The sequence below is a fragment of the Castor canadensis genome, chromosome X, assembly GCF_047511655.1.
Source record: "Castor canadensis chromosome X, mCasCan1.hap1v2, whole genome shotgun sequence".
Lineage (NCBI taxonomy): Eukaryota > Metazoa > Chordata > Mammalia > Rodentia > Castoridae > Castor > Castor canadensis.
Genome location: NC_133405.1, coordinates 134,069,447 through 134,081,583, shown reverse-complemented (window position 1 = coordinate 134,081,583; position 12,137 = coordinate 134,069,447). Strand labels below are relative to the sequence as shown.

At 43.1% G+C, this 12,137-nt stretch overlaps 1 protein-coding gene across 1 annotated transcript in view; it reads right to left on the bottom strand.

Moving 5' to 3' along the window:
* Arhgap6 (Rho GTPase activating protein 6) overlaps positions 1 to 8,160 on the bottom strand; it is a 468,763-nt gene extending 460,603 nt beyond the window's left edge. The window contains exon 1 of the mRNA XM_074063388.1: positions 6,449 to 8,160. Within this exon, the coding sequence (XP_073919489.1) occupies positions 6,449 to 7,033 (585 nt within the window). The 5' untranslated portion in view covers positions 7,034 to 8,160. The remainder of the gene's footprint in view (positions 1 to 6,448) is intronic.
* Between the last annotated feature and the right edge of the window lie 3,977 nt (positions 8,161 to 12,137).

The window sequence follows — 12,137 nt, the reverse complement described above, 5'->3', positions numbered from 1 at the left end:
TAGCATCTTTGTAATCTTTCCCTTCTCCTTTTCCCTGTCCCCCTCTTCCTGTTCTTTCTTCTTCCCCCTCCATCTCCTCTCCTCCCTCTCTCTCTCTCTCCCTCTCTTATCTCTTTCCTTTTGTAACTTACCCTTTTGCTTCACTCTTATGGGGACCATTGTGATTGCATCAGTCCCACACAGATAATTCACCATAATCTTGCATAGGCAAAGTCCCTTTTGTCACATAAAGTGACATATTTACAAGTTTGGGGGATTAGGATATAAACATCTCTGGGGGCCATTATTCCATCTACCACAGTCCTCTTGTCATAATAGCTCAGCACCTTAATCAAGTGTAGAGAATGTTGATTTGAAATTATTGCTTTCATAGGCTGTGAGCACCTTACAGAGCCATCCCTATTTGTTCCACATACCCCAGGATCCATGGCATAGCTCACACCTGATAAATATTTAATGATGACCTAGCTGAGTACCCAGTTCGGTTTTGCTAGACTAGAGTTCTTAGAAGTAAAGGAGGAAGCAAACATGATTATATTGTAAAAGGCACTGAAATGACTAGCTAAACAATTTAGATTTCATTCCACAAATACTGTACAATTAATATAGTTGATTAGAATAATAAAAAGGAAATTTTAGAGTCTTTGGAATCTGATGTCTTCCATTCTCTTAGAAAGTAATGGGGATAGAAAAGAGATTGCCTAAGTTTAACGTGCTCAGTGGAGAATGGAAGTAGTTGTAGTCACATATTTTTTTCCAGAAGTCTGATGCTTTATTTTGAGAGTCAAGAAGGATTTCAGACTCACTCACTGTCTGACTTTAAGGTGCGTAGCCTTTTCAGTATCTCTCTTTAACTGTAAAATATGGAAGGCCAGCCCTCAAGTCCTAAAACTCTGGTGAAAATTCAATTCCAGAGCATCTGAGAAGCTATCTTCACATTATTCTTCATATAGGTTAAAAATTATCTTTGAAATGAATTCTAGAAAAGAGAGAATCCAAGAAAGAGAAACAATGAAAGTAGAATAACTCTTCATAATGTAAAAATTCTTAAGGCATTATGTTAATTTCAGACATAATTCCTAATAAAATGTCCTTTGTCAATTTCCTGTTTGAAGCTGTCCTACTCTAATTGCTTCCTCTTTGGTGATATGGATGAACCTCTATTTCTGATCACAATAGTCCTCTCTGCCACATTTTAAATTTTAATTCCAGTTTCCATCATTACATATTTACCATTCAATTCTTTCCTATATATATATATATATATATATATATATATAGTATACATATATATATATATACATTCATATATATGTATGTGTATATATGTGTGTGTGTATATATATATATATACATACATCATACCCTGTATTTTTTCATATCCTCAATATCTCTTAAAGGTATTCTTTTTCCAATTCAAAGCCTTAGTTGTTATACACCATATAAGAAGAATGAAATGACAAAGAGTGTAGCACAAGCTTGAGAGAAAAGGGTACTGGGAAGCAAAACCTAGAATTCAGTTTCTTATATACAAGGTATCTTGGCCTTGCCACTATCGAAATGTGGAAGATAGTTATTTGTTATGGGAGAGGTGCTGTTCTACACATTGTAGGACATGTAGTAGCACCTCTGGCCTCTATCCACTAGATTTCAATAGCCCCTCTGCTCAGTTCTGGCAATCAAAAATGCCCCTGGGCATTACCAGATGTTCCGTGGGATGCAAACTTTCTCAGGGTTGAGAACCACTGGTCTAAAACTCTAGAGCACACACCACATATTAAGAGTACAAAGATGAGCAAGAGTTGTGCTTTGAAGTACTTCAACAGTGCATGAAAACAATTTGTTAAAAGAGGAGTAGGAAATACAAAAGTATTATGTTTATATGCCAACTCCCATTTGTTTACAGAAAGCTTGGCATCATTTCTCCATGCCCAAATCTTCTGAGGAACTGTCCTCTGCTTGTTTCAGGTTTCTAAACCATGCTGCTCCAGACACTAGAATAATCCCTCTAAAACACATATTTGATCATATTACACCCTCAAGCTTGAAAAATCACCAAGTTCCGTCATTCTCGACAACACAGTTCCCCAGTTCTGGCTCTGATGCCTTGGCCAGATGATTCTTCCTTGTGGAACTGTCCTGAATATTGTGGGGTATTTAGTAGCATCCCTGGCCTTTCTACTGGTTGCCAGTAGCAACTCCCCTGTGGTAAGCAGAATAATGTTCCATCAAAGAAAGATGTCCATACCTAAATCCCTGGGGCCTGTGAGTATGTCATGGCAAAGGGGAATTAAGGTTTCAGATGCAATTAAAAGTTTCTAATCAGCTGGCCTTAAAACAGTGAGACTGTCCTGGATTATTATCCATGTGAGGCCAATGTAATCACAAGAGTCCTGAAGAGAGTCAGGGGGAAAAATGACTAGGGATAAGAGTCAGAGATATCACATGGCTGGCATTAATGATGAAGGAAGGGGGCCACTGGAAAAGAAAAGGCAACAGATCTTAGATGTTCAGAAGGAATATAGCCCTGATAAGTTTGTGCAGCTTTAAGTCACTAAATTTGTGGTTCTTTGCTAAAGCAGTGATAGGAAACTAACAAGCCACCACCACCAGTTATGACATCCCAAAATGTCTTCAAACATTGTCAAATGTCTCCTGGGGACAAAGTTACCTCCAGGTTGAGTCACTGTTCTACATAACGTAGAGTCTAGACTCCTGATAAGTGCACGATGGGACTCTTCATAATGAACACTATACTACCTGTGGAACATGATCATCCAACAGAAGGCGAGGTACACCTAATGCTCTGGACATACTAAACTTCTCACTTCAAATACGCCCTGCATTCTTTCACTTCTCTGCACATGTGAAGGGGCTTCTGGGAGCACAGGGAATGTGTTTTGGTTCCCCTGCCACTTTTATTCATGCCAATAATTACCCCCCCACAATGTGTCTGATTTCTGGTTTCATCGAGTTACTACATTGAAAGCTCTACAGTTGTTACCTGTTTTAGAATAGACTGCTGGTGTTCTGACCTCCCCCTCCAAACACATCATTGCACTTAAGCCTCTACAAATTGTCTTTATTGGAAACCCTGATGTTTCTAACACCTCTATGCCTTTGCATGTCCACTCTTCCTTCCACCAAGAAATTGTTTTGAGCTAGGCATGGTAGCCCACACCTGTAATCCCAGCTACTCAGGAGACAGAGGCAGAAGGATCATGAATTTGAAGCCAGCTAAGGCAAAGTTAGGAATAGTCTGTCTCAAAAAACAAAATACAAATAAATAAAAGGAATGGGGGCATGGCTCAAGAGGTGGAGTTCTTCCCTTGCTTGCTCAAGGCCATGGGTTCAATCCCCAGTATTACAAAACAAACAAACAAAAGCTTGTGACATGAGTAAAGAAAAGTATAGAAGTTGTAGGTACGTAGAAATCATTTAATATTGGGTTATAGAAGCTGGCGAACTTCCAATGGGCTATAAGCATAATCATAGCTCTGGTCCACAGGAATTAGGAAGATGCCAGGATTGAAATGATAAATCTTATTGTTTTATCTGTGATCAGAAGCAAGGGTAGAGCCTGGATGCTAAGAACAGAATCTGGGAAACATGGACCAATGTTGTCACTTGCGCCATGTGTCCCTTTTTCTTTTTTCACTTTTTCTACTCAATAGAAATTCTACCCAGTATATCCATGAATCAGATTTTGTTAGAGCAATCCTGAAGTGCATAGTGAGGAAATTTTAACAGAGTCACACCTGACTTTGTCTAACACCTCCCAGGTTTAGGCCATAAAATGGGTGTTTATGAGCACTGAGTGAGCACAAGTAACAGAATTGCAGGCATTTATGAGGGTGTGGGGAGCAGGAACTGCTACATGAACAATTTAGTTTAAAATCAGAGAATCTGGTGAGAGAACCAAGTGGAAATGGATGTGATCCATCACTGGCTAAACCTGAAAGTGATCTCTCAGGTTTTTTAATGCATTCAGAGAAAGAGAAATGGAAAATTTGAACAAACCATAAGAGGACAATGGAGTCTGCATGCATGTATCCAGAGAGATCCTCATGGCTTGGGAATCAGAGGACACTTTAAGCCCTCTTTAAGCCTGTAAGCACTTGCTACGTGGTCAACTTGGGGGGGTGCTACATTCAACTTCACTAGTGCGGTGGTTTTCAACTGGGGTGTTTTTCATCCCCCAGAGGATATTCGGCAGCATCTAGAGACAACTGTCTTTGTCATACTGGTAGAGAAGAGTGCTACTGGCATCTAGTGGGTAGAGGCCAGGGATGCTGTTCAACATCCTGCAATAACCGACAGACCCACAGCAAAGACTCATTCAGCTCCAGGGGTCAAGAGCACTAAAACTGAGAAACCGTGAGTCAGAGCAACCTGGAAAAATACAAGAAACAAGTCTACATGAACCAGATCTCTCCACCAGGGCCTCTGAGCAACCTTTACAAAGTGCTCAACTGCTGAACTTTTCACATCATTAATAAAGATTCTCATTGAAGACAAAGGACCCAACATGCTTGTGAGCGAGAAGGACAGACAGTGCCCAAAAGGATGAATTTTCTTGTTTTTTTTTTTTTGTAAGGGTTCCAGGGTGTTAAACTTTTGAAAGGTAACTAGACCATTAAATTCCAGACCCATGGGTTACCTTCGGATGTGTTGGCATCTACTAAACAAAACCAGTATTGGACCTACATGCCAGGATTCCATCCAATCATTCCATATCTGCCTCAGGAGAAAAGCGATTTCCACCCTCCTGTCCCCACATACACACACAAAGCTTTTATGAGAAAATTTTTTTCTTTTGCTTGATGACCCTGTACTTAGTCTTAACCATTACAAAAAGTTGCAAATTATGGTAGATGAGCCCTTATGTAGACCCTGTGAACACTATATGGAACAGTAAGAAGCCACCCAGTATTGTTGCAGCTCAGATACTTATCTATTGATTATGAGATCTGTATGGATAAGAAGAAAAATTGCAACAAATGGGATCATCTATGGTCAAACACCTTTTGGTATAATAGCAATGGGCAACATCTAGATACTAAATTCCAAGTATGTACAGTTGCTACAAAACCTAGGAGCATCTTTAATGATGCAGTTGGTTTTAAACATGAATATCAGAGTCTACCAAATCCAAAAAGTTGACTTGCCTTTTCTCTCTCTCTCTCTCTCTCTCTCTCTCTCTCTCTCTCTCTCTCTCTCTCTCCCTCTCCCTCTCTCTCTCTCTCATTTACCTTCTATAAATTAATCTGAAAATGTGTGCTCATAAAACAGAACAGGAATCCAGCTTCTTCTAGAGACCAAGTTCAACATTTCAATTTTTGACCCTCTTGCTAATACTGAGTCCCCTGGTTTGGAGAGAACATCTTTTCTTTCAACTACCTATCTTCCTCATTTTTCTAAGGTGGTCAACTCAACCTGAAATCTAACAGTTATCTCATGTTCGCAGAGCTGAGTATGATCTTGGAAGCTATTTTCAAGCTGCTTTGCTTGGTTGTGTTTATTTAGTCTAAATCTCCAACAATTACATAGTATTTCATTTCATTTCTGTAATGTTAACTGTGCCTTAAGATATTTAATTGCAACTGATGGAATCTCCTTTCCCTTATGGAAACAGATCCAAAGCAAGCCTATAGAGTTTGTGGACTGAAAGGGATAAGAGTTGGTCATTTTTATACCAACTACTATTTATTCTCTAAAAGCATGCTGCATTCCAAGTACCCATCAACCACAATTTCCCAGCAGCTCTATTCTCCATTCTTAACCAGAAAGCAAGTATTTTCAGGGTATCAAGTAGCACCCTCTGAGTTCCCTATTTACTATTGATTCCTGGTTCATGTTTATTTCACTAACTTCTAATTGTCCTTAGTGGAATTTGAGCATATTTCCATGCTATTTCATACCCTTGAGTACAGAAAATATTCAATACCATAGATTTCTGAAATTACACCTTTAGAGAAAAAAAGAAATCAAAACTAGATAATTCCAATAGTCTCTCCATCTTGCTGCCCAAACACACACACACACACACCAACATCCTTCAGAATAATGTTCCTGAATCTTCTGAAACAACATAATGACAATAGACCACCTGAGTTCCCCAAAATACCCATATTGGGTGAAGACATAAGATGAGCCTTTGAAATTGACTTCAGTACTAACAAGATCTAAGAACACCAACGCTTCCGCCAATTCTTTTAACTGCTCCAAAGTGAAGCCAAGGAGTTCCACAGAACATACACGCGAGTGGCCTAGTGGGGTCGTCCCAATTCCAAGCAAATTTTAACCAGCTTCAGGCAACAGCTACACTATGGAAACCCCTCAGCGGGTGCCTAACTCCTTAACTGCAATGGAATTAAAGACAGCCGCCTGGAACTAACAGCCTGGGGCATCCAGCTTTGGGCCACCAGGCCGTGGCACTGGTCCCTACCTCAGATTTGCACACGAAGTAGGGGTGGCCGCGACTGTTGGGTGGAGGCTGGAACTTCCTCTGCTGGAGCCACCTCCTGGGAGAAGCGAAGATGCCATTGGGGCCTCCCCCTGAGGAGCAGAGGATGCTCGAGGCGCTGCGGCCACTGGCAGAACCGGCCAGAACAGAAGGCAAGTCCCAGGCAGTGCTCTTCTTGAGACCGCTGCGACATAGGGGGACCTCATAGTCAAAGTGGAAGCTCCCAGACGGCGACTTCTCCTGCGGGGTGCTGGGCGTAGAGAAGGACGAGCAAAGAGGTCTGGGTGGCGGGAGCCGGCTGGCTCGGGGATGCAGGCTCCGGGGAGAAGACGCAGAGCGCGGACCGAGACCCTCGGCCAGGAGCTGCGGCAAGTAGAGGCGGCCGGCGGTGGAACCCCGCGCACCGCCCTCCGTGCCCGCCTCGGCTCCGCAGCCACCGATCAGCGCTGGGTCCAGGCTGCGAGTCTGGCGCAGCTTCCTCTTGGAGAATCCCTTGGCTGAGGCCGCACCGCTGGAGGCGGGCGAGGAGCAGGAGAAGACGCTGTGGAGCAGGCTCTGCGCGGACATCTCGAGGGGGCTGTGCCCGAGGGCCACTTTTCTCTCTCCCTCCTAGAACGCTCGATGCTTTGGGTTGAGAAAGGAAGGCGGCCCAGGAAAAAGCTGCCAGGCGGGGCTCGCTGAGGGCGGTGGAGGGCAGTGCCCGACTCACGCGCCGCCAGCGTGCTCCAAGTGCCCCTGCGGGGGCAAAAGCAGGAGATCCATCACCAGCATTCTAGGAAAAAGGGATCAGGGCCCCTCCTGCAGCTGCTAGAACCTTCCCCTAGAGCCCAAGTCGCCAAGAGGCTAAGCAAGAGGAGGAGGAAGGTCAGGCGTTCGCTTGCTTCCCAGCTCCAGCCCGCCAGCGCCACTCCCCCTTCCCAGCCGAGGCTGGAGGCGCCGCGCTTCTGCACGCTGGCTCTGGACAACCTCGAAGTCTCCAGCAAGCTCCTCCTCGCGGCCTGAGGACACTCCAAAGGGCTGGAGAAGAGGCTGCCTGGGAGTGCGCCCAGGGCGCGCCCGCTGCGCTCCTGGCTTGATGAGAACTTCTTCGCGCACCGAGCTAAGCGCCCCAGCTACGCCCTCGGTGCACAATCCCCGTGCCCTGGGGACGGTGGCTGTGCTTTGAGGCTCCGCTGGGCTGCTACGCCCACTCTTCAGACTGGCGAGGGTCAAGGATGTCTCCAAGCTCAAGGTTCCCGTGAGGTCTCGGTCTTGCTGCAAAGTGGGACACAGAACGCACTGCCCCAGGGCCTCCCTGGGGCTGCGTGACTAGTGGTGAGAGAATTCCCGGTTGTACCCAACGCTATTCGTAAAGGAGGGAGTTCAGGAGACAACCTCAGAAGCGAGTGCCCATGTTCCACAGTAGAGCGACACTTGATAATCGCAGCCAGCCTTGGGCCCAGGGCAAGCGCGGAGATGTCCGGCACCCTAGCGCTAGAAGCAGGGAGAACCCGGTGGCCTGACGGGTAGGACCAGAGGAACGCAGGGTTTGGAGTCGGGGCGGAGCCAGAAGCAAGAGAAAACAGAACGAGAAGTTTTCTAAGGGCCAAACCTGGGAGCAATGCGCAGAGCCGGCAGCTGGCGGCTGATACCCGGTCTCCTGGTGAGAAAGTCGTGAGGACGGAAGTGCGGACCTTCTCCACTGTCTCCCCTCCCCCAGACCGAGGGGCGCGCCAGCTCCACTCACGTTTCTGGAAAGGAAGGGAAGTGTCAGATTGCACCCCACCCACTGGTGTCAGATGGGCAGCCCGGACGGTTTTTCTGAGGTTGGATTTAAATCTCCTGCCTCCCCCACTCCTCTAGAGCCCCGCTGCTTTTGTTTTTTCAAAGAAAGGATAAAGATGCAATTCAAATGCTGCGGTTGCCTATCCGTGGGCTGGAGATGGGAGCCTACTAAGAAAAGTGGAGTGGAGGGGGAGAAGTCCTCGTATGTAAAGGGTCATGAGCATATGTGTATTTCAGGAGGAGGGGTGAGTGGAGCCAGGCAGGGGCGGACGCTGGCCTTGAGGCACTGACAAAGCAATGGTCTCCTGGGTCCTCATGCCTAAGAGCTCAGTGCTCAGCAACCAAGGTCCAGGGTAGCTAGAAAACACTGGCGAACTCAAAGTTCCTGGCTTGGATGAGTCTCGGAGCAGCTTCTCCCCACTGTCCCTCCTCCTGGAATCTATAAAACTCCAAGCCTCATCCGCTTCTTGTGGGGCTGTTTGATGTCACACTTCAGTTTTGCAAGGCTTCTTACAATCATTTCAGCAGGGAGCAGACAGAACGTTGGAAATAAATGCCTGCCTGCTTTGTGTTTTTGTGTCCTCTTTACTACTACGGAATGAAGAGAATTTTATATAAATGAAAACGTCTCTTTCCTTTACCATTTCTTCTATTAAGAAAAACATCTTACAATGAAGTTATAAATACAGGTGTTTGTCACAGATATTCATCTCGTGTGCATACCAGAATTGCTCAAGTTTGATTTTGGAAGACTTCCTTTCTCCCTATGACTTTTTCAGAGGGAAGGGATTAATTTACAATGACTTTTTGAAAAAAAAAAAAAACCTAAATTCCTAGGTTTTTGACTCTCTAGCAGGAGAATTTGTTGCCTCCAAAAGAGTGTGTGACTCTAGTCAAGCTGTAGCCTGTACTCCTTTTTGCAAATGCAGGCGGAAGGAAGGACAACGCTGGGAAGTTCCTTCCTGTAGCTTAAATGAGATGTCTGCTGCTTGAGGACAGAATGAGATTCTGATTTGCCATTGCATTTACTACTGTCTACTCCTTCTCACCTTGAATCTCCTAAGTCTTTTTCAGTGGCTGTCAATCACGCGTGCTGCTGAGAGGTACAGCATTTAAGATCACTTACTGCCCAACTTGACTAAAACAAGGCAAATCTCCTCTAGGAGATTGGTGACATTTGCTTTCTTCCTCCCCAAACAAGTCACAGAAGTAAAAGTATGTGGGTTTTGTCTGCCCTTTCTTTGGTAGCAATGCCTTGGAACTTGTCACTAGTAATGAAAACACGTAATAGAGGTAGTATCCACTACAGGGATACCATTGCACATTATCCCTCACTGCATTTCACCATTCAGGGGCGATGGCTAACAAAGTCACACTTCACAGGACTGCTTATAACTCGAGGTGGTTGAGCAAATGTCATTTATCATTCATATATGTTCCATTTCTCTAAGCTCATATGATGACCATGAGGTTGCGTATGCAGCCATGCCACAATTGTATAGGGCTAATATGAATGCCCTACAGGCACAAAGGCATACATTCCCGTTTATGAATGCAGAGCCAGGGAGTAGAGGAACTCTTCTATTGGCACTCCTAGGGCTTGGAGCAGACACATGCCAGTTAATCCACCATCTTGTTTCCAACTGGTCCTGACCCTCCATTAGCCTGGAACTTGCTTCACGGTCAGGATCACGGTCAGGAACAAGGAATAAATTGTTTTTAAATATATTCTTGTGTGGCTTAACGATGGGCATTGTATACAAAGTGCATTGTTAGGTGATAATGTCATGTGTGAACATCATACAGTGTACTTCCAAAAACCTAGATAGTATAGATCACTCAATGCGGCCTCTTCATGCAACCAAGATACACAGCAAACACAAGTATGAGGCTGCTGCCAGTGTAACACAGCATGCGGTTTTACAGTAGGCTTTTTTATATGTAAGTAGGAATGTAGTAGACTCTAAATTTATGTATAGTAAATACATAAATCTGTAACGTAGTCATTTATCGTAATTATCAAGTATTATGTACTGAACCTAATTGTGTGTGCCTTACTTTGTTTTTTTTTGAAACAGAGTCTCACAAGGTAGCCCAGGTTGGCCTAGAATTCACTTTTGCCTCTGTCTTCCCAGTACTAGGGTACTGCTAACATTACAGGTTCATTTACACCCACATCACTGCAAACAAGTGAATAATGGATTACATGCACTGTGACATCACAACAGGTGGGCCATCACCAGGTGATAATTTTCCAGCTTCATTACCATAGTATGGGACCATCATATATGTGGTGCATTCTTGACCAAAATGTCCTTATCTGGTGAATGACTGTATTCATTAAACTGGAACTCCTTGGAAAAACTCAGTAAGTGAATTTTGTGTGCTTTTAAAACACAGGTAGAAATGCTCCTTTGTAAAGAAAGATTTTGTAGGAAAATTATTTGAATTTTTTATATTGAAAAATATTTTTTTAATTTTCAACCTGAATGCTATTCAGTTTATAGTGCTGCCATCATGGTTTATGGCACTATCATTCATTCCTAGTTAGGAAATCCTATTTTATTCTCGTTTGTTACATAATCCTGCTTATATATACACTCAACTCACATTGCCCTTTCTGATTGCCAAATTATGGCAAATTCAATTAGGAAGATCTATGAATTTCATTTACCATTTCAACAACAGGTGATTGTGTTACACTGATCCCCAAAATCTTTTTTACAAATCCTCAGCTAGCTTCAGAAGCAATATAACTGGTAGCCTCGAAATAAATGGTTTTAAATATAATATATATATATATATATAATACTTTAAAAAGCAATTCTCTAAGACTTTACTCCATTATTAGGGCATTTGCTATTGAAAAACAGTGCCTTGCTTGTTTGTGTGTGTCAGGAGTTTTAATTAAAGCCTTAAGACACATTTTATTAAGCAGAACAGTCTGTTCACTATCCATTTCCATTACAATTATTATAGAAACTCAGAATTTAAAAAAATGATACTATCTGTTCCCTCTGGACATGGCACAAGATTATTCTAGTGAAAGTTCTAGAATCCCTGGTCTGACATCAAGGTATCCTCTAATCTCAGATTCTAATAAACGCATCAGTAGTTTTTCTATTCCCTTGAGAAACCATTCCACAAATACATACATCTTATTATCAAAGGATACATTCTGATGCTCAACCTAAACTTCCCTTGCCTTAACTTTATCCCTTGAAACTTTTCAAATCTCCAGCCAAAATTCCTCTTTACCCTTGGTGTTTAGAACCCCCAAGCTATCTGTAGATTTTTTATCATACTGTTTGGGTCTCACTCTGTGGTTTGGCTACAGTATAAAGTTCATATTTTGCTTTAAAACCATCATTGTAGATGATCTTTTCTGGATTCCTTCCAGTTGCTTATTTCTTTTCATTCCTGAAGTCCAATATTACAGGTTAGGGCATCCTATTTTTCCTTGTCTGTTATATAATCCCATCGCTCAAGTACTCCTAAATCACGCTGAACTCTCTGATTGAGTGTCATATAATATTTCAGACATATCTGATTGGCTCCCAACTCTGAAAGCATTAATAATTTTTATTTCATCCTGCCCATGTCTCTCAAACTGATTATTATCCTTCTGATATCATTTTCATGTTCTTAGTGAATAAACAGCCCACAGAATTTCACTCATCCATAGAAGTCAAGGGTTCTGCCTCCAAGCTCCTAAAACATGAAAAAGGTGCTTCATCTTAACCTGTGTAACATGGAATGTGTGAGAAATGTATGGAGAACTTAGACTTAAGAATGCTAATGACAGTAAATAGCCAGACTACCCCATGCCTAAACTACTTCTCAATTGTAAGCTAAGAATTTTTTCAGCTGAACCAACAATGAGTTTTTATATTCCTATTCCAGAATA